General features: G+C 42.1%; 1 protein-coding gene across 2 annotated transcripts in view; it reads right to left on the bottom strand.

Annotated features, from left to right (window-relative positions):
- Positions 1–8,035: 8,035 nt before the first annotated feature.
- Positions 8,036–23,573, bottom strand: part of pigg (phosphatidylinositol glycan anchor biosynthesis class G (EMM blood group)) — a 59,877-nt gene continuing 44,339 nt past the window's right edge. For both annotated transcript variants that reach the window (XM_076739445.1, XM_076739446.1), the window contains 3 exons: positions 22,327–22,636; positions 17,899–18,062; positions 8,036–13,644 (listed from right to left, as the gene is read on the bottom strand). In XM_076739445.1, coding sequence (XP_076595560.1) covers positions 13,422–13,644; positions 17,899–18,062; positions 22,327–22,636 — 697 coding nt within the window. In that variant the 3' untranslated portion in view covers positions 8,036–13,421. The remainder of the gene's footprint in view (positions 13,645–17,898; positions 18,063–22,326; positions 22,637–23,573) is intronic.

Genomic DNA, 23,573 nt, shown 5'->3' with positions numbered 1-23,573 from the left:
GCAAACAAAGCTAACAGTAAGGGCTCTATAAAAGTCACCTGCTGTGGCTGTGCATCAGCACTATCCACTGACAGAGAGCCAGAGCAGAAAACCAGACTTTAGGTTCAAATAAGGTGGCTGCCCCTGCCAGCAGCCCCTCTTCAGCCTGGAGCGCAGACGCCCAGGTCAGCAGTATCACACCAATCTTAGAGAGCGAGCTGGCCTGCATATGTCTCAGGTGGTCTGCTGCATCTTGTTTTTTGGTTTTTATTCTTGGTTAAATGAATTTTTCAGTGTGACAATAGATAGGTTTACATTTTTTTTTAGACAAAGCATCCGAGAATGTTTCCTGCCTTCTTTCGTAGCTCTTAACACCTTGAAATGAAGTAAAATGTCATGTTTTTTAAAAACCATCATTCAGGGAGCCGGTGCAGTGAAGCGGTGCTGCTCCTATTGCATATTTTTATATGCATGGTGCTTGTTACTCACAAAAAATGGTCCGACATTCAATAACTGAAGTCAAAATAAGATTGCAAGTCTCTAAGGTAGAAAGCATCATTTGGTTTTACTCAACTGCCTGTGAATGTGGTCTTTAGGGGACTTAATGTGGTGTAAATAAAGCTAAAATTTAGGTGGTGGAATGAAGTATAGATGAAACTCCAGTCTGTGACGGCACTGTGATCCTCCTTATTGAATCACTGGAACTTGAGCACTGGCTTTGTTTGCACTGGGAGTTATTGGACTGAAGATATTTTCCATTTTCTGATTGATTGTCTGGTTAAGCCAAACACTAAGATTTCATATTTTTCCAGCATGCACAGGGTCTCTTTACATATGGAATAATCGAAAAAAATGTCCAGAACATTTTCTGGCTGCCAGTCAAATTGTGCATAAACCTCAATACAAATTGTGGATAAATTGCTGATTATTTCTTCAAGCTTAGGATGACTCATGCAGATGCCCAGACTAACATTTTCTGACATTTACTGCTAAAATCTTTTGCATTGATAATATGGGGAGGCTGTTTGACAAATTTTAAATGATGAGGTAAAGGTTTCATAAACAAGGGAACAATAGATTTTAGTTGAACTACTGATTTAGTGAAGACTGAGCAGTGTTCAGGCTCCTATTAGGATCAATGTTGGCAGCACTGTTCAATCAGCTGGCTGTATCAGGCCCAATTATGTCACTTTTAACAACATACTGTAGCCATCACAAAAGGCTGGGTCACGCAGTTTGGAAGCCATCGATCTAAAACAACAATCCAGTTTTCTACGGCATTATATTTGTTTGGGACATTTTGAGAACACTTAAAGGTTGTTCTTAAAGGAAGCACACACATCACTTATACATGCATATGTAGAGAAATGAAGAATAGTTAACTTCGAGCCAATAAAAATCTATGCTATGAGGTATTTAATGATCATTTCTAAATCATAGTGGTGCCAAGTAACTAAGTTCATTTGCTGTGAATATCTCAACTATTTAGTAAATGTTGATATATTTGAACTTCTCCATTTCATACCACTTTATACTTCTACTCCACTGCAAATCAGAGGGAAATTACATATGCAAAACATATGATGTGCTTCTAAAAATTGTTAGGTTATTATAGATTTAACTACTCGGTAGTATATGAAAGACTTGCACCTTGACCAACAGTAACAGTAACATCATACTTCCACCTGAAAGCATCAGTAATAATAATCCAGTAGGGAAGCAGAGAACAGCCATGGATGCAATTCTTTATTTTAATGCCATTAACTCAAAGTAACAAAGCTCCTTTCCTTGTGATAACAGTTTAAATTACCTTGTTATCTTGAGAAAACAAAAGGCCAATTTATAGAGACAATGAGATCATTTATCATGAGAAAACAACTTCATGAGATTGATAAGAGTGAACCATGACATGCACACACTGCTCTGTGAGGAAGTTTCAGTAAAAAGTCATATGAACATCTTATGAACCTTTGTTGTTTGCTGTAAGAATGTTTTCCCTCGTGTTTTTTTTTTGTGATAATGAGGTAAATTAACCCATTATTAACTTGTTATCAACTCTTTATTCGCTCAATTGCAAGAATGCTTATTCTCCCATATAATGGTGTAGCATTCACATCTAATTTTTATAATTTCTAATTTTTTAAAATTTTTTTCAGGCACATCTGCTACTAAATGTAAAACCTTTCCAGACACGGTTTAAGTTCAGTTTTTAAACTAGTCTTTTAACTAGATGAATAACCATAAAACCTTGGGTGTGTAACTGGCAGTTATCAAGTTAGCCAGCTAGCTCAGTTAGCTAACATACGGTTTGTCTTGCAGAAGTTAGCGAGCTAGCTCGGGGAAGGTAAAATGGCAAGCTAATAAAGTACAGATGAATTTCCAAATACAGTTTGATAAATGTTCATCCATTAGGCTTGTAACCAAAACTGTACAGATGACTTGAATGTGTGGCTGTAATGTTTCTCTCAGTGCTTCACTAGAAACTGCCAATCCTGTTAGCAATCCCACTAGAGACAACACAGCTAATGAGAAATGACTTAATCCATTTTCTTCTTTTGTCTGACATTGTGACACACTGGAACGCTCTGTCATGTTGGGCTGAAGGGAATTTAAGAGAGTGCAAATGAGTACAAATGAGTAATTTTGTGTGCTAATGTGGCTATTAACAAACACTCAAGTGCATTTATTGAGCAAAAGACTTGTTTTGTTTGCTCAAATTAAACTCTTTTGCAGCATGATAATTTATCTTCCGCTCCATACGTTTCGCACCAAAAACCTGAGAAAATATCCAACCACAAAGGGACTCTGACTCATTGTATCCAGTGGGTCTCACGACGCTGCTGTGTTTAAATATCAACTCCATCAGACGTAATGATGAAGTGACAAAGTGCATTCACCCTTACAAGCAGAAGAGAGAGAGATTAACTTTCTAAAAGTCACCACAGTGGGAGCAGTTTGTAACCTGCTGTCTATCATGACGAATGCATCTCTGTTCCGCGGTTGTTAACAAATGTCACCTGTCTGGTCACTGGAAAGAAAATGTAAGCTTACACAGTAAATCTAATCTGTATTTATCCGAGGAAGATGACTGAGTCTGGGTGCCACTCGCCAGCAAATCACACTCAAGTTGACACTTTCACATTGAGGCCGGATAGTGGTGGCACCTCTCCATGGGATTTGACACGGTGACTTTTCTGGTCACATGCCTGCTTCTGAAAGACAAAAAATCTGAAAGACAAAATCCACCTTCACACATCTGAAATCTTCATTGGAGAATTCTAACAGAAAGGGTGCGTGTGTTTTATCGTGCTTTAAACGCTAATGCAACATCAAAACTGCTGTAAAATGCCATCGACAGGGTGTAGCTAGAAGTAATTATCTCCATTAATGTATGACCCGCGCCTTAGATGGCTCATGGTGTCCTTTCCAGCACATGCTGTTGCTTCAGAGGAATAATGAGTAATTGCACATTTAGAAAAGCAAAGACATGTCAGGTTGTAACGTATAGGGCAGTCTATTATCTTAAGATCAGTGTTCTCTGCGGTCCGGAGGTTTTTCTTTCCTGGTGGCAGATCCTTTGTTGGATAGCGGCACTGCATTAGTGTAATGACAGCCTCCAGCTCTGGTCACACAAAGTAAAAAGCGCTGACTTGCATCTCAAAGTTCTTCACTCGGAGGAATATAAGGGAGGGTTTCTGCACAAGTGATTACACTGCAGATATTTGGATGAGTGATGTACGTGGACAGGAGCGTACAGCCGGGGTGAGCTGACGGAGCCTCGAGCCGAGGAAGGGACATCGTCATCGGTGCTACTTGAGACAATTAACTCATTAACAAGTGTAATAACTTTTTAAATGTGCTAGGACCACTTTTGTGGCTGCTCATGCAGAGAAAATAATAGTTGTGCTGCTGAGAGAAACACTGGCACAAAGGACTCATTCTGCATTATATTTTTCTCCCCATCTGCATACTTGTCCAAATGTATGTCAAGGACAAAACTGCTGGCCATACTTATGGAAATAAAAATCAATACCCCCTAAAAGCCTTTCATTAGAAACATATCCATTTGACTGTGTGCAGCTGCCAGAGAAAGTTGTGTCTGGAAAAGCTCCAGTGGCTTTTAAAAGCCAACACTGGGCCTTTCCTGACAAAAATGTGGTTCGCTACCTAAGTGTGAGCTTCTAAGCCATTAGACTTGTGCCAATCTCTGAAAAACTTGATTCTTTTTTTATACTCTCTTTGAAGATTCAGGTTTTTCTTCTGCAGGAACAAGAGTGTTAGAGCCCTTGGTCTGACTGAATGCACGATGAGCAAAACATGAAGAAAAAAAACCCTACGACGAGGCGCCCATTGCAGGGGCTTCAGAATCATTTAGTGGCAGAACTACGTGCTGTGTGTTCACATTATTGGCAGATAATAGGGAATTTGTAGCTTGATGTGCTGGAATGACAATCACAGCCACTTGTGCTTGAGATTCAGCCCACGAGGGAGCATTCATAGATCACACTGATACTGTATGCTTTGAAACTGTATTATATCAGCATGCACGATGTGGTAGGTGTTACACAGCTCAGAGGAGAAGCCGGCTGTGTGTCTTTCAGCATATCATTATTCCCCGTTAAACTACATATAGAGTAAACACTTAAACTGATGATGAGAACAGGAACTGAAGCTGAAGATGTGTTAATACTAATGTGAAAGCGCCACATGTCAAAGATGACAAAACAATCAATTCAAAGTCCACTTTTGAGCTTTTTCTGCAGAACTTTCTGCCAGATCACATGGTCTTCATGTGATGGGGGATGGGATTTGCTCAGAGATGCATTTGTTGATAAGTGAGCTCAGGGGCTGGTTCAATTTCTACTGCTGCAACTATTTTCATTATGGATTAATCTGAATATTACTTTAATTACTCTATAAAATATTACGTAACAGGGATCATTATTTGCCAATGATAACTGATTTAACAAGCTGTCTCAGGTCTAATGAGTTAAAGCATAGCGACTCCGTCTCGTCTATATCGGCTTGTGAGCATGAAAGTTCATTCTTGACCAAACAATCCCAACTCAAGCTCCTCTTACAGAAGCTGCTTTTTCTGGAGCTTTAAACCACATCACATGGACTCTATCTGCTGATGACGATCTCGTGATATGATCGGAACAACTTGGACCAGAATTCCTAAAAGTGTGATGAAATCATGCTGCTGAGAAAACTCCAGAAACTGATGAAGACCATGCGATCGTTTGGACAAACTACTATTTCCAAAGTCAATAAGGAGCTTTAATGCTTCATTCAAAGGTAGTTTACTAGTTACAACAGCAGTAAGTATGCTTTTTCAGCTCGAGTGCAGAAGTTGGTATTGCAGCTTGTTTATGAGGTTGTTGATCAGTATCAGTTTGCATTGGAAAGAAACCTCTCCTGAACTACAGAGAGAGCCTCTGTTGTAAACATGTGATGTTATTGTTTGTATCACTCGCAGGCTACTGTACTTCAAAGACTTTTTATAAAAGGAGGAAAAGTTCGATTGGCCTCCTGCTGGTCGCCCAGAACAGGTCATGGATGACTTAACAGTACTTTGATGACCGACTTGGGCTTATCACTGACCTGCAGCTGGATTTGTGGATTACACTAGGCTCATCTCACATGGCAGCCTGCTGAATTAATACTTAATGAATGCTTTTCCCACTGTTGCCATTTAATCATCTTTAAAACTGAGTACATGTCTATCTGATGCACCATTTGCCAGAGAGGTGGTTTACATTATAGCTAACTCCTAGCCTGTTCATCTACCTCTTAATATAGGAAATTACACCGCTAATGGGACGCTGAGTGCCACAATTCTCACCTGAAACTTCTCCAAGAGAGACACTGACATATCATTATGAGTATGGAGTTATCATGTAAGTCCTAGAAAGTGTTCTCAACACATCCTGACATTCAAGGTGGAGTAAAAATACCCAATTTTCAGATTTTCAGGTCAGTGACACTTCCAGATTTTTGCAGTGACTTGGACACATAGTCAGACCTTGAAAAGTCTAATGGAGTGTATTAACTAATGAAAGGCTCTCAATGCAGGCGGTGAAATGCAGCTCATGACGGGTAAACAAGCAGCTTCTCCACTGCTGCGTAAGTCGAGCCAGTAGTAATTTTATGCAAACAGCAAGTGTTTCCCTCCAGGCTTCTTAACAAGTGAGCAGAGTTTTAGTGTGCTGGATTCCTCTCAGTAGCTTGGAACAGAAAGTGTGGCAGAGATGCAGTGAAGGGAGAAGGGGAACCCTGGCAGCGTCTGCAGCCACAGAGTGAGTCGTGTGTCAATCAATAGCTCCTGCAGTGGCTGTTTTCAGAGGGAGCCTGCTCTAAACTTGCAATAACCTCTTTGGCTTGCTGCCATTTGCCACTTAGCAGACAACTCCTGGAGCATCAAAAGAGCGAAGTGTTGCATCTGAGGTAAGGTCGCTTTCACAGGGAAAGCTCCAACACAAAGGCACAACTTCAGTTTAGTTCTCCAGCTGCTCTACTCCTGTAATTAGCCATGCATTTTCTGGTGGACAGCCAGACATGGCTAGATCTGACTTCACATGAGAAACAAGGCGCACATACAAATCAACATGCTTCAGATATGTATTCCAACAGCATATACATGCTGAGGAGGCGTAAAGTGCTTACTAATTTATGACAGCACAATTTATGCTCTTTCACATGCACACAAACAGGCACCTGATGATGTAAAGAGGCATCACGCTGTAATGGTCGGAACTGTCATTTCACACATTCTGTTTGGCTTCCCAAGAGCAAAAATCCTGCTATCGCTTTTATTTCTTTTCAACATCGACGACGGATTATCTCGATTGTTCAGCTGTATCTTAAACCTGCACTGACTGATTTTAGCAGGAACAAACCTATTAGCAAACAGTTGCTAATTTACACTATCAGCAGACTGGGAGCAACATAAGCATTTAGAGTCGTGTTTCTGGCCACTTGACGAATGCACATCCAATATTCACTTTCCTTTTAGCTACCTGTCTGCTGCGTGGTGTCCGAGCGTTTTCACTGAAAACAGCAGTGTGTGGACACAGTGCTGATCAGAACACTGAAGCTGAACCAAAACAGTAACAAAAATGATTATTTACCTTCTTCCATCCAATCAAAGAAAGAAATTCCAACAATGTGAAGCCACAGAAGCACCTCTGAAACCAAACTCCTCGATACACACTGGACATTTCGCTTTTCCAGAGCTGCCTGGGGTAAAAAGTACAAGTCAGATGTCTCATGAGCCACCAGAGTGGGCCATGTTTAAAGCCTCCACTGCTGAGGCGGCTGTTCAGTGGCCAGAGGGTCCTCTGTGCTGGTTGTGATGGACACCAAAAAAACCCAGAGATGGAGGAAGCTGATAAGGTGAGGGAGGACTCCTTTTGGGCTTAGTTAGCCCAGTAAACTCTTGAATCTGCCGACTGGTATTGGCAGGGCAAGAGAACTGCAGCCTCTGTGGCCATGGAAGCAAAAAATACTCAAACACTTGTTTGGGATGAGCTTCGTGAATCCAGTCAGAATCAGTTTTGGTTAATTCCACTCTGGGAAACTGTCAGATGCCACAGGAAGCAGGGTTTCGCCCAGGCTTGTCAGAGGAGAGTGAAGTGTGTCATGTTTGGTGACACATGGCTGCAGCTTCGCAGCGAAAGGAACAAGTAGAGGTGGTGTGGGCATCTGATCAGGAGGCCTCATGGACACGTCAAGCTGGGAGGGGGCCCAGGGACCAGATCCAGGACACGCATGAGGAACTACATAACCCTTTTAGCCCATGAACGCCTCAGGATCACCCAGAAGAGCTGGAGGACATGACTTGGAAGAAGGCCGCCATCGTGAAACAGACCTGAATAAGTGGTGAAAAATAAGTGGATGGATGGAAGACAAACAGCTCACGCAGTAACGCTGTCAGGATACATGTCATGTCAGCTATGAAGCGAGCAAAGAGATTCAAATAACAGAACCCACTATCGGCGCAGTGACTTAAGACACTTTTTAATTAAAACATCAAAAAGGTAATACAATTGGACAGTTTAAGATCCACAAGGACGGAACATTCTGAAAACAAAAAGGAAACGGTAAAAAAAGAAAAATTGGAGTAATTTGTGGATGCTGGCAGAGATCTACATACAGACATTTTTGAGCAGTTTGCATAAAAAACTAAGCAGCTTTTTGTCTGCAACTCTTCTGATTTCAGGGCAATAATACATCTTAAGTGCATCATCACGTTGCAGGCTTTAGGAGAGACTCCCACTCAGAAGTGAACACAGCATGAAATTTGTGGTTCCTTTAATGATGCCATTGAAGTCCAGCTCCTGAAGGCATAAAATAATTATTTAGTGGGTGGATAGCAGATAGCGGAATGATTACTAAATTACCATTCTCCTCCTACTACACTGTACGTGGAGATACGCTAGGTGCGCTTTCACAGATGGTTCCTTCTCCAGTATTACTAAGTCAGTAGGAAACTTTGACAGGAGAAACTCCAGTGAAAAATACTTCATGTGTCGTCCATCTTCCAGCAGGCTGGGCCTGCTGACAGATGGCTGACAGACAGTTTAATAGGCAGCTAATAACCACTAACATTACAGGAAGACCGTGGATGAATTCTTATTAAAACGTCTGCTTAAAATATGGGAATGTTAAACCAAAACCAACCAGGCTCTGAAAGTAGTTGTCGCAGCTGAGAAAGTCACCCAGAAACTGAAGAAAAAGATTGTAGTGTAGTAAATGATTTATTTCATCATTAAGAACATAAATAATGCAAGCACAAGTCTTGCTAGAAAACGATTTGGGGAAATATGTTATCTGTCACTTTTCATCATTTCACATTTGCTGCACTCTAAAATCTAAAATAAAAGACACAGAAATCACAAGTAAAAAAGGACATCACTTGACACAAGGAGTGGAGAAAATGCACACACACACACACACACACACACATAGAAACAGGATGAACTGCAGTTACCGTAAACCACATAAAAACAAGTGGGATGTTACCAGAATAAGCACATATTTCATGTATTAACAGGAAGCACAAAGAGCTGGAAAAGAATCTTGTGAAATAGACAAACGAATGAAGGCTGATGTAAACCTATATTTGCCATATATCTCGATTTGATTGTGATCCAAACTACATTCATTCTTTGTCCCTCAGATCTGAAATAAAAAACTGAATTCAGCTGACGTGTCCACTGAAGGATCATACAAGACACAGTTGCACAGAAAATGCAAAAAACTCCACTTTCATGAGATGTACAACTGTATTTCTAACACGTGATTAAAAGCTTTCAACCATGTGGACGCTACGGTTATTCTGATCCGTTTCATGGGCCCATTGGTGTGAGAAGCTGCTTTGAGGCTTCTTCTAGCACCAGTGCAGTCAGGTTTTACATGAAGCTCCATGAGGTTTTAAAGAAGAAGGAAAAAAAGAGAGACCAGCTTAAAAAACTCCAACAAAACTGACTTTTGTGTTAAATAAAGCTTACACACACCGGACTACAGCTCATAGCCACTTCTGTTTCAAGTTTGCTGAGAATGAAAAGACCAGGAATGAATAAAATCGACAAAAGGGGAAAAAAAAATTACAGAATCCCAAACTTCATCAACAGAAAACCACAGGAAAGAACAAATCACACTGTTGGCCGCTGGCGGCAAATCTGCTGCCAACACCAAGAAAAATGACCACCATAATGATATTATCAAAGTCGGTGTCCTAAAGTACTTCAGGAGTTTCTCAAACTCCACAGAACTAAAGCGGTGTCACAGGTTTTCATTTTAGTGCAAGCCGGCTGAGGAGATGCAGAGGGACGCTGCTCCATCAAACATAACTGATCTTCAGCACTGTAAAATCCCACAGAGCCGTCCACAACACCAACAATCTCTCAGAACAGAAAATCCATGTCAACAGAGAAAATGAACGGCTGTGCATTTAAAACATTACAATCAGAGGAGAAACTTACATAATGTTGACCAAAAAAAGCAAAGGAAAGTCGTACTGGATGTCATCACAGCCACACAGCGGGCTGACACGACGACGTGCTGCTGGTTAAAGACATGTTTGGTTTGCGAGCATGTTGTGACGGCTGTTACAGCGATGTGAAGCATCTCTGACAGAGCAATCCACATGAGTGATGTAGATTATGATCCCGCTCGTAAACTATTTCCATCAGACTTTGAAGTCTGTGTTATTGTTATTCCTGATTCAACTGAAGGGAGGAAAAGGCACTTGACAAAAGTATGCTGTCAATTCAGCTCGGAGCTCAGCTGCTCATGGCGGAACGTGTCCTGCTTCAGATGCAAACCAGCTAACCAGCAGTGATCCACATGCAGCGCGTGTGCGCGTCTGTGCCACCGACCCTGTGTATTCAAATGGAAATCCTCTTGTTTGTCTGACTTTTCAAATGATGCTCAGGACATTTAAATTCTATTTTCTGTGGGTTCAGTCGGCGCTGAGGTCGCTGTCAAGGTGAGTCACGGCAACCGCCACAACAGCAGCAAAACAAAGTGTGAAGCTCGTCTTGCATCAGACACAATCTAGTCAGAAACACGCTGAACATCAGCATTGCTCCCCCCTCCCCCCTTTTCCCCCTTTTCTCGCTTTGGCATCTGCTTCTCTGACGCCTGTGGCAGCTTGGGGGGTGTCAGCGATCTTAGCCCCGGGCGAGGTGCTGTTTCAGGGCAGACAGCTCATCAAGGTGAGTGACAAGTGTTGGGGCGGGAACTTACGATTCACTTTTCTGCCCCAAGGTGAAAAGCTGCACACTGCTAGCTTTAACACTAAATCTTTCAGACGTGGTCTTTTTCTGGACAAATCTCACAGGATAATGATGTAAGAACTGCATGTTATAATCAGGAAGGAGCTTTGAAGTAGTCACACCTGTTCAGTGACATCACAGGAGCCCGAAACTCAACAAAATAGCTGCTGAAATGGAAGTCTCTGCTCTTACTTAGTGGTGCACCTCTGCATTCAAACACTGCAGTCCTGCATGCTGGAGATAGGAACCTTTTTTTTTATGATACATAAACAAATATGTGAGTTTCTGACACAATTATGAGCCTTTTCTTTGATTGTACGTTTAAAATGGAGTCCAAGCAATCAGTGAGATGCTGTAATAATAAAGTGTGCCCCATAAGTACCACGACAGCAACACACTCCTTTGGCTCCATACCCTTATTGGTTTGGATGAACGCCAGCTTTCCTTTGGTGGGATTCTCAGGCTGAGAGCAAGTCAAAGAAGTTTTCAAGAACTGCTGGACCCTGGAAATCATACGACTTGTACATCCAAATCCTGATGTACATAGAGGAGCTTTCAGCGGGATAAAGAGAGCAAGTAAAAAAAAAAAAAGAAGGGAATTATGTTCTCGCAGCAGAGCGTCAAGGTCATCCAACGAAAATGATTTTGGCATTTTATTCCAAACTATATCTCCGGTTGAACAAACAATGTGGGAAAGTAAGAAAACAAAGTGAACTTGTTCACATCTTCTTGAAGCTGGAGCAGATGCATGGCTGTTATACTCAGCTCAGCATTTGCATTTTTCTCCTCCAAACGCCTCTCTGATCGTGAGGATTAAGTGGATAATACGCCACAAAATGCATTTAGGGACACGATTCAACACAGACCTGATAACTAGCTGATTAACTTTTGTATTGTGTGCCGGTTCCATCGAGCGTTTCCCTCATGCAGCCTTATGCTGATTTTGTGCCGAACATAACTCCAGCTAAACCCTCATCGAGATGCACTGAAATAAAACAGGTTGAATGTAAAAAAAGAACAGGGTGTCTGGTGTTCTTGATGCGCAGCAGACCTCTAGTTGACATTACATGCAGTGGAAATGCTTGCCAAGATGCTAAAATTGCTACTGAATTAATAAGGTCTCAGTTAGATCTGAAGGAAATAACCAAAAATGATAATCTGCACTCCATAACACACCATGATATTTCCTGTCTGTTCTTGGCTCACTTCAGTGCGACCACTTTAATGAACTGTGAACTGACCGGCTGGTCGAAACCCTGGCTAGTTGTTACGGGTTGTAGCCATTTTGAGTTTAATTTATGGGAATCAGATAATTACTGTATTGAAAATGATGATAAAATTCAGGTCAGTTACAGTTTTACAGTGTTAGTAAGTGGATACATTAGTTTATTGTGCAGCCATGCATCTGACCAGCTTGATGATGAACATGAAGGCCCACAGTTCTGTCTCATGTGACATTCAAATATCTAAAGCTTTTTGTTTGTGCTTAAAAACCTGAACCCATAAACGCACTCACCTTCATATCAGTGTGTGCTCACATACACAGACAGATATCTAGAGAGGCTTTGTGTCGGCGTCCCCACTAAACGGAAGGTTAAATACTTCAGAGAGTGAAACAGAACAGGAAAAAACAGATTACATAACATTTCACCGGCATATTGAAAATGTTCTGAAGAGAAACAAATGTCTTCGAAACTCCCACATTCAACCCCCCTGCACCTCCTCGTTACACCTACACAGGTGTTTTCACTCACGCTGCCTGATTAGACGTCTCCTCAGGACTGTGTGGGCGGCCACAGACTCCCTTTGTTGTACCTGTTCGGCCAGGACAACTTGAACCTTCATAATTAGTCCGCAGATCTTTTCTCACAGTTTGACCTGTCACAGCAGGACGGGCACAAATGCCACAAATGGCATTAACCACGGCTCTGTTTTATTCAAGTGTGCTGGTGAGCCATGACGGTGAAAGGATACGGACAACACCAGGACCCTGAAACTGCAGCAGCGAACTGGAATTTAACAATCATTCGTTTTATCATGAACACCTGTGCTTTTCCTCCTGTGACACATCACGATGTGCTCTGTGACAAAGGCTTGTTGACTCTGGTGAGCTCATGTAACTCCCATCAGCACTGCTCGGCCCAACTGCAACCTTCAAGTCCTCATCAGCCAGAGTGAGTGAAAACCCCTGTGAGGGTGCAGGTCTTTGCTGTGCTGCTATCAAAAGAGTTCAGCTCCATAAGAAGCCAAACATCACATTCACACTCTAACTACACGCTGCTCTCACATTTAAGTCTCAGTAGCTCACTGTACACACGTCCCTGAGGTAATATACAGCATGTAAAAAACAGTTACTTCTCTTTATTCATCTGCAAGTATTTCGTCCTTGGAAAGAAAGGGATATTTAAACAGACTGCTCAAAAATACATTATAAGTGCATTCTCAAAGTATTCTTTTTGCAAACCAAACACAGAGTCCAGAGGAGGGACCCTTTCTGAAGCACCTACTCACCTATTGTGAACGGATCAGTATAGTACAGAGTGAGGGTAAGTGTACTGTAGTGTGTATCAGTCCGAAAGTCTCACACACACTGTTAAGAGACTGTGTCCGACCCTTCGACTTAAAGCAATCCCTCAAGGGAAGACGTGCATCTCTGGCTCCCTAAGACTTACTGGAACTGTGGCTTTGCTCCATCGTGTTGAAGAAGAGACAGACTCCTGCGGTCAGCAGCAGGTGCATGGACTCGTACAGTAATTTGGGGGAAAAGACGCTCCATATGAAGAGATGGTACCGCAGAGCAGTTACCAGCACAATGTAGGCTGCAGCTGGCACAGACCTCAGCAGGGCCAAACAGTAGCAGCCATGGCTGAGTGCAACCGGGCTCCTGCGGAGAGGAAAAGGATTCATCAGAGAGGAGGAAAGCACTGCAGAGAGCAAGGCAGGCGACTCTTTGCTGCGAATAATAGGTAAAAATGCCCTGTAGAGCCACACAGAGAAGGGTCTTTTGTGCACCAAGGTCACCCTAAGCTGCATTCCGTTTTCTATATGACTATGTCACATTAGTAAAGCTGCAGATTGTTTGATGATTGGTAACGAAGGCTGCATTCTCACTGTTTTTACCCAACGTTTGTAACAAGGACAAGAGTCTGATCCAATTATCTTCTCACAATAATACAGATTGCTGGCAAATCGTGATAAAGAAGTTAATGACTTATAACCTGCATGATTGGAGGAAGGATGCAGATGATGTAAACACAAACACACACGGACACACAAAGACTCGTGTGCACACTCGACTTCATCTCTGATGCATTGAAACACCTGCGTGAATTAGCGCAGGGATCTTGTTCATTCAAACAGGCAGAGTCCCAGCTGAGGGGGAGGAACTTCAAGCCTTTCCCAAGACAAGAGAAGTAGGAGACATGGGAAGGAATCCAGTTTGGAGGTGGAAAAATCACAAGACCAACACACACACACACAGTCACACACACAGTTGATTTCTATGAGGATCTGCATCGGCACAAATGTGTCAAACGCACTTGAATAATGAGCTTTTTTTGAATGCAACAATTCAATACTATGGCCCACAGGAAAAGATAAAGTTCTGCCTTTGTTGCTGTGCTGCCCTCAAAGTCAATGACATTCGTTCAAACAATAGTAACTTGCAAAACTCTACCTGTGTGCTAACAGTCCAGTTGTCTATATATGGGGGTAGGGGACTCATCAGGGACAGATTCCAAAAAGAACGGGCAAAATTGACGCAGCAGAGGCTGAGATATCCTGTCTTTTAGTCGCTGGTATGGGTCCGGCTCCAGAAACTCTGGATCCTACGCCTCCCGTAATGCCACTGATTATGGTATTTTGCTAAATCCTCCATGCCTGGTGAGTGCCCAGGTCTTTCAAATGCCAAGGCCTTGCCAGGTTTGTATTGCAGGCTTTCTGTTATGAATGTGTAGTCTTCAAACCCAAGCTGAGATAACCCTGATGATCCTTTCAGAGCCACAGAGGACGTTAAAGAACAGTTTTCACAGGCTGAGTTGTCCTCTGCATGACAAGCAAACTGAACCGAAGGTCTGGTTTAACACAGTTATCCAGTTACTTATTTGGAAGTGAAAACAAAGGTGGAAACACTAGATATGTCCTGTGTGTTCACATATGACTGGCGATACTGTTAATATTCAACACGTCTTTTCCCTCCAAACACGAGGCAGAGCTCAAGAGTTCAAACTGGAGCCTCTGAGTCTGATCGCTTGTGTTGTTGTGATGAACCCATTGGTAAATCTGTGCCGAGCGACGTGGAAGTGACCTCAGATGACGACAAATGATGTTGGTGAGTATGATGACATGGGAACTCGAAGGAAAATAACGAGTCAACACTCAGTTTGTATAAAAAAACTGAATCCCACTGTGCACCAGCAATCAGCATACTGTAAAGGTTAAGCTCGTCATTATATGGCAAAGTCCACACTTTTTAAACAGCTTACGTTTATTTCTGTGTCCTACCTCCAAGAGCTACTAAAACATTCATGTGCGACCTCTAAGGTGGGTTACCCAGGTGAGCAGTACCTGCCAGAGACTTCATTCTATCAGTGAAGAAGACGTGAGACATCTATGACATCGTCTCCAGTTCACAGTTTTCTAAATGACCGATGTGATAGAGAAGATAAGCTTGACTTCAGTTCATTTATCCCGTGTGTAGTTAGAAAAGTGAAAATCCTAAAACCAAATGACAAAGCTAAAGAGAGAAGACTTCTAACACACAGAGAAAGACGTATTTTTTGGTCTTAATTCTTTTTCTGCAGTCATAAATGGGAGATCCCACCACTGGATTCCAGCACCAAAACAATGCACTAGATATAAAACCACAACAGCCAGATGCACCAAAGATCAGCTGTCAACAAGGGTAATTTTTAAGAGGCAATGCAGCTTCTTGGAGATCAAGTGCACAGTGAAAATACGATGACCTGAATATACTTTTTGTCTTTTGTATTTATGTCAGAATCCGACTTTTTAGGGACAAAAATAAAGCTGCGTTGATGGGTCTCCTCTGATTGGTCAGTTTGAAGGTTTATAGTGATATCATGCCCACTAAAACAATAAAACATTCTGTTGCAATTATGCAACTGCTTTAATTAGAGTTAGAGCGTGTCAAGGGAACCCCGTTGAAAAGCTATTGATCAAAGTCCATTTTCAGTCCCTGTCTTGTGATCGAGCTGCTGATTGTGCAGAATGAATCCTTAATGAGCGACTGTATGAGGCTATTTAAAAGTTTCCCTTGTCACAGTGTCTGAGTAGAACATATTACAGGTGAGGTGTCTGAGGAAAGCACCCCGCTGTCAATAACAACAACAAAGAAAGACAGCCAGCGCTGTGATGCACTATGTAAAGTTTACAGGCTGGATTCAGTGTGACGTTAGCTTGAGGGGCATCACAGAGCGGAGTCTCTGCAGCGGCCTCTAGAGGCTGCAGTGTTCACTGCTGCACTCCGTATGAAAAGTGATGAGCAGACCAAACAACATGCAGGCGGTTTGACTATTCAGAGGGTAAAGCCACAGTGAAAGTGGCGAGGCCGCCAGACTCCATCATCACCTCCCATAATGGCCTGCTCGTGGGCTGATCAGTCGTGCCATCAGTCTAAATGGGATTTACTGCATGACTGCGTTGTTGTTGCAGTTTTGGTTCACAAGTGGAACAGATGAATGCATGAGCTGCATCTGAATGAGGCTTTTTCAGAGGTAGCAGATATACATTAAGCACATGTCTCATATGTCATGTTGCTACTGGCTACTGTAAAGTGCTATTTTGCTACTGTGTGTGACGTTCTGTCATGCTTCTCATAGTTGATTTGCTAGCTTACTTAGCCATGGTGCAGCTTCCATCTCCACCTGGCTTCACTTTTCATGAAGAACCCCTCTACTCTTAGTGGGATTACAGATTTAGTTTCCCCTGAGTGTGGTGCTACAAGGAAGTTGATGGAGGTCATTATAATCAAGCTGTGTAAATTTTAATATTTCTGTGTTAGAACTTCGGAGCGATGGTGAAAATTTCATGGATGGGGGTCTTGGCAATGTCTTCACAGGGCCATTTTTACCCCATGGTTGTGCTAAATGAAAGGTGGAGAGGTCACCAACATCGCAGTCATTCTCTGAGGACCTTTAATATCCACATTAAATTTCATGGCAGGCCAGCCAGGAGCCCTCCTGGACCAAAGTGTCTGATTGACAAAAGGATCGACTTCATCATCCCTGTGCTCTGCTGCGAGCAGCACTTAAATTATAAGATGAGCAGAACTTTTTAATCAGAGACTGTCTGGACTACTGAAATGTTAAACATATCACAATCATATGTGGGATCAAAGATTATTAAGAATATAAATCATGCATGGGTACATAGACCCTCTGCAGTCTCATTTCGACGGGACCTTTGTGCTGACTTTTTTTTTTTTCTTTTTCTTTTTTTTACATGAAGCAGTGACTTTTTAGCAGAAGGCTGCAGTCTTAGATAAATTGTTGCATTTCTGTTACTGACATTTAAATAACGCAGGCAGGTTAAAACAAACTCTTTTTCTACAAACACCATCCTCCGTCTACATTAAAAGAGCATTTTAGTTTTGGCTCCGTCAGCAGGGCAGCTGCTGCCCGGCCACAGACCTCATCACTCTGCTCTGTGCAAGGGCGCCATGCTGAGGGGAAGCTGTACTTATTGGCTGCTTTCACATGTACATAGCAACCTAGCTGCTGGCCTCTCTCCAGTTAAGGTCTTATGCGGGCTAAGCTGTTTACAAGCATCTTTGATACCCTGCACGCGAGTCTCCTTGTTGCCATGAGCAAAACTATTAACAGAACATCCCGGTGTGCCTGTGCTGTCCCACCCACAGACAGTATTCACAATGAAGAAGTATAAAAAAGAACATCACTCAGAAGTAACTGTAATAGTGATGCTGTGCAGCTGATGGTTAAAATCAAAGTAGAAGAACAGCTTGTTTAAACTGACTTCCACCATGGCGATGTATGTATATATTTTTTTTATCAAATCATACTTTCTATTCTTCATTCAGTTTAGTTTATGTAATGAGTTCAGCACGAACACCCCTGGTTGGATTTCAGTGCCATAGAGTGACTTTTAAACTGACACTTACCTGTCTCTCTCAGAGCTGAGGTAGCAGACGAGGTGACATGCCCAGAGCAGGGGCCCGGCGTAAGTGCTCAGGGCCGTTAAGAAGATGGCAGGTGCTTCTACGTAACTTTCCAGCCCAACGAAGCCGACTGAAATGTCGACGGTGGCAATGTTGTTGGAATTGCCCTGCAGGAGCACAAAGAAAGCTTATTTTAGCATCACCATGGGCACAGGAATAACTTACCCTGTATACAGACAAAATGAGTACACAAAGATCTGTGGGTGAAGCTTTGTAAGCATTTCAGAGCTCTAAAGAACCGGCCCTTTGCTTTATCATCATTACTCGGAGCTTCTGGCGACTTCCCATCGGCACAGTTGTTTGTGTTTTCCAGTCCCTGACCAGAGCAGCACACACAGCTTTCTGTCTGGAGCTGGACTCTCAGGCCACTGCGTAAGTGTGCATATGTGCATGAGCCAGCACACACATTTTGTTTTTTTAAAAACAGTCCATTTCCAGTACCTCTGAAAGAAGCCAAATACGCCTGCAGGAGAACTCTGAAAATATGAAACTTTTCAAACCTTGTTCTATTTCCTTTGTTCTTTGTTCAGAAGTTTCATCTCAAGCGTTAAGAGATTCTATCACTGCAGCACAATCAGGATTTATAGCCGCAGTGAAAACGGTATTTGGTTCTGTAAATGTAAGATATATACACTCAGGGAAAATATACCTTTGTTCCAGTGTAGTAAAATAATGCAAGTCAAAAAAGAATAACTGTGCTGATATGAAGAAATACTTTACAACCTTAAAATATGCTGAAGATTTTTTATGTAGTTGTTTCATCACAAGCTGAACCAGCCTGTGAGAGATCATTATGGCTGGAATATACACATCATAGCTTTTAAATGACAGAATATGAAAATAAATAAAGTGGTCTGTCTTGGTGCCCATGCAGATCATAAAGTAAGCAGGTTAAAGTCTTTCTGACCACAAAGGCTCCTTAACTCCAGCAAATCTAAAGACATCACTGTTCCCAGTGTTCATCCTTAGACTAACCTTTACAATCAAAAGGCACTTTTGAGTTCAAATTAAGTGTAAGTGTTGAAAAAAGTAATCCATGTTCAGATTTGTGTTACTGAGGCGCTCCATCTGATTTCTGCTTCACCCATTCAGATTATTGAAGTCAGATACGCCCTCTTCACGCCTCTGAGATTCAGCCTTCAGACGGATGAATCCACCTGAGCCGCTGAACAGCAGCCCGGAGTAACGTCATCGCGCCTGCCCACATCCTTTCCAACTTCAAATTGGCTCGTTTACAGCGTGTCATTCTGTAAGTGTGTCACTTAGCTAATTCAATTTTCCTTGAGAATAACGAGTGATAATTACATTCAAAACTGATTGTGACTGTTAGGCTGCAGCATGTACGCTCCACCCTAAACATGCACGCACACGAGGAGAAAAAAAATCCACGGGAACTGGCAGAGATTTAACAAGAGACGATGCCTTTCTTGTTAAATCTGGATGCAATCATGACTCATAAGCAGCAACACATCAAGTGACGGTTTATTCCCCGTCTGTGCAGACATCTCTGATCGCAGAGGAAGAGAACATTAACAGCTGGCTCCAATTGAAACAAACACACAGTGAACATCAGTGAGCAGGTTGGAGACTGCATATGGATATTCTCTGCTTGCTCTCGTGCTGAAATCCTGCTGTGATGTTTCATAAGTAAGGAGTGTCATTCTGCACCATCAACAAACACATCACCAATGAAAAAACAGAACTGCAAGAAATGCTTTATGAGTGAATTGGCGGGGGACGTCTGAAATACCGACGCCTTAAAAGTGATGTTAATCAACCTGAACAGTGTTACGTGCACCAAAATGCATCAGCAAACAGAAATATCTCTGGGACTTTTACGTTTACTGTACATCACTTTTGTCACATTAATGCAACGTGTCTCCACCTCTCAGCTCTGAGCTCTAAAAACATCCTCGTGATGATTCATTTTTTTCTGCAGGAGGTTGCTAAGTTGCATCTGAATTCACACTGTGGGGTGACTCGTCCCTTTTCATGAAACTGGCTCAAGCCATTTCTGAAGAATAAACACCTCCTTGCTGCTTTATTGACCATCTGGTTTCAGGACAGTGATGAATCCACGGAAGGTCCACAGCAGAGTCCGACTCGTCCATCACGCCAAATGATCGGGACGGCTAAATAGAGACAGCCCAAACGTCTCCTGTGAGACAGTTAATTCATCATGTGATGCAATTTAACTTTTCTTTGTGACACTAGCATTGTCTGCATCTGAGGTTACCTGGAATATTTCCCATAATCCTCTTGTGTTTTTCTGTGTTTGGTTGCCAAAAAGCAAGGACACTTTGAAAACAACAGCTTTCAGACAATATTAATGATAAAACTTCTGAAAACAGAGAAGACAACTGCGTTTCTAGACTCTACATTGATATCTTAAAATCTCCAGAGCTCACCGTCCAGCGGCAACTGAGCTCACTGATCAGATTTAAATTCAATATAATTTTGATTGTTGCACGACACCACTTTTTTGTTTCAGAGCAGCACATTTAAATCACATGTGTTGTTGCTCTACAGATCCGTTATGGCTCCAGCTTCATTTATTGTTACTCAAAGGTCTGCAATTACATGCCTGGGCACCTTCACTCAAAATTGTCTTGAGGGGGTCTATTCCCGAGCCATTCAGCATTAATGACCCGAGGGTGGTGACGGTTATTGAATTGTCAGCGATGTGGAAGCTCTGTATGGGCAGCAGCGCACAAATGTGTCCTGGGTGGTGGTGAAAGGAAAAGGACAGGATCATGTCCACCTTAGAGGAGCACTGTTAGCTCAGAACACAGGAAACCACTAGTCCAGTTCACCTTCATGCCAGTGCTGGATGGAGGGAATATAACTGACACACAAACGCTTCCTCTGCCCAGAACTGCACCTATTACAGTATCCAGCATTTTATCAGAGGTGATAGCTTCCCTAAATGTTGCTCCACTCTGTGTCAGAGCGTTAAATTAGGTGTCTCTTACAATCAGACGAGAAAAGCTTGCTTACTGTTGTGTTGTTCACTTTGCTTCCTTTTATTGACATGGGAGGCATCTTCACGCCTCCTTTTTTGTGTTAGCAATACCGATAGGTACTGAAGTTTGTGAAATGGTTGTAATTTGTCAACTGGTAATGGTTTGATCATTGTTTTTTAACTGCAGGACTTATAGATTAACAGCAGGGTGAATTGAGCTGGTCTGGTCTACAATCAAAGTTAATTTGGGAAGGTCGGTAGGGGGTTCAAACAAGCTTGTCTGACTGCTGTAGTAAGTTAAATCACTTTCAGCAGAAAATGCCAATCACTACTATCCAGCGCAGCATACAGTGTGTACCACTGTTTAAGCTGTATTTATTGAGGGAAATTTCACTGAGAGCAGAGCTGTTTCTCAGGAAGGCCTTCACACAGAGGCTGTCCAGCACCACCTCAGCTTTTGTCACTGGGTTAAAGGCTCTTCGCCAGAACACCACAGAAACTGACACACCAGCTCTCATGAAATATGTTTCCTCGAATCTTGGTGATTTTTGGTGGTGGTTTTTTTCACAGCGAGTTGGTGAACTGCTGTACGGGCAGGCTGACCGTAAACACACCACCGAGCTGGGAGCATGCCGGTGCTTACTGGTCACAGTAGCTCTCAAAGATGCTTTCTATTTTCTCTGCACTGTGATATTTACTCCCTGCTGGTATTTTACTCTCAAGATTGTAAATCGTTTTATTCTCTCTGACCTAATAAACTAGTTAACTGTCACTGGAACACAGCTTGCCAACTGTCGATCGGCAAGCTTGTTAGCCTTGCCGCTAACAGGACAATATGTTCACAGTTTGTTCAAACGACGTATTTGCACCACTGATTCTAATCTCATAACTGTCTGCAAACCATTCCTCTATTCATTCAAACCATTAACCAGAGGAGGGATAAATAAAAGTGGATGGTGCAACCATTTTCAACTCTGTAGCACTCTAGTTTGCTATTGGTGCCTGGCACAAATTTGTGTGCCACACATTAAAATTTGATCAATGATTGTGGTAATTCTATTGGAATTAAACGATTTTGCCATTTTAACACCTCACATTTGGCTCACCACTGCCCCATCTGCTATTGTTACTGTTGTCAATGTTACTTTGAGGTTTCGGTGTCTTGCTACTGAAACATCAACAACATTGACAAGAAAGATATGAATTTCCAAAACAATGAGCATGATCTTCTGACATTATCACATTTCAATCACATACAGAATCCACATCACTGAGTCCGCCTCCTGCTGTGCAACATTAAGTAAAGTTAAGTACAACACAACATTAACATTAAGTAAACATTAAGTAAAACTGTAATATTAAAGTGGCTGTGAAACCTTTCTATTACTGACATTATACACATTGCTCACCTGGAAGTAAAAGAAGGCCTGACCGAACCAGTAATGCATGATGGTGGTTTGGGCTGCGTCATAGTGAAGTTTCCTCCAGATAAACTGAGCCATGAGCGTCTGGATCAACAGGCAGCAGCACAGGACGGGCAGGTTGTGAGCACGAAACAACAGCGAAACTAACAAAACCAAGCCACTGTAGATCTCCCATAATCCCCTGCTCTTCAACTTGGCATCTGCTGTGATGATCTGGGACCGCAGCAGGTCCTTGGTGCCTGAGAAGAGGATGCCCAAGACGAAGACGTAAACAAAGCGCGCCTCCACTGTTCCCCTGAAAGAGAAAGATAACGGAGTGTCATTTCGACATTTGCAGTAAGCCACTATTGATTTCCCTCTACAAAACTCCTCGTTCAATATTCAAGTAATTGCAGTAAGTGACTCTGGGATGTGGATTCTGGCAGTCTTGCTGTACCTGTCCATGCATTTCAGCAATTAAATATCCAGAGAAAGGGTTTTGAGACATGAGGAAAATGATTTAATTCAGACTTTATACACCGACTGATGAAAGAAAAACGCTTTTAATCAAATCAAATCAAAGGCGACAACAAAAGCAGTGTAACAATGAACAAGAACAAAGGCAAAGTACTTAACAGAAGCAAAACAACAATTTTAATGAACAAAATGCAACGGAGCATAAATCTTTGAACAGGAGACAGGACGTCTACACCTCAACAGATTCATATCATCTCTGTGATACTGACATTTTTCGGGTGGATGAAGAAAATTTTGATAAATGGGTTGTCTAAAGTTAAATGGGCAAATATGACAGCATCAGTAACAGCAGATATGAAATATGAAGTGTAAAAGCTCAAAACAATACCACGCATTCTGCTGAATGACTCATCGCCATGTTTCATTCATGGACTTTAATTTACAGAAAAAGTATGTAACTACAAATATTTTCTGTCACGACTCACAGTCTGACATGATTCCTTTGTTAGAACAGGTTTTCAAAGTTCACTGCTGAAATTAATTTCTCAACCTCATCTCCTGTCAGACAGTATTTCTCATATTTCTGTAACTCTTCACCCTTCTTTCATTGAGTATGCAGTGTGTCAATGTAACATTAATAATTAAAGCTGTGAGACTGGAAGACAGAATAACCCGTCTGAGGAAAACAGACCTTCTCACATCCATCACTCCGTCCACTGTGCTCTCTGCATCGCTACAATTAGAGAAACACGGCATTATCATATTTTAAGGGCATT

This window comes from Chaetodon auriga, chromosome 9 (genome assembly GCF_051107435.1).
Source record: "Chaetodon auriga isolate fChaAug3 chromosome 9, fChaAug3.hap1, whole genome shotgun sequence".
Lineage (NCBI taxonomy): Eukaryota > Metazoa > Chordata > Actinopteri > Chaetodontiformes > Chaetodontidae > Chaetodon > Chaetodon auriga.
This window is presented reverse-complemented; position numbering and strand designations above follow the sequence as displayed.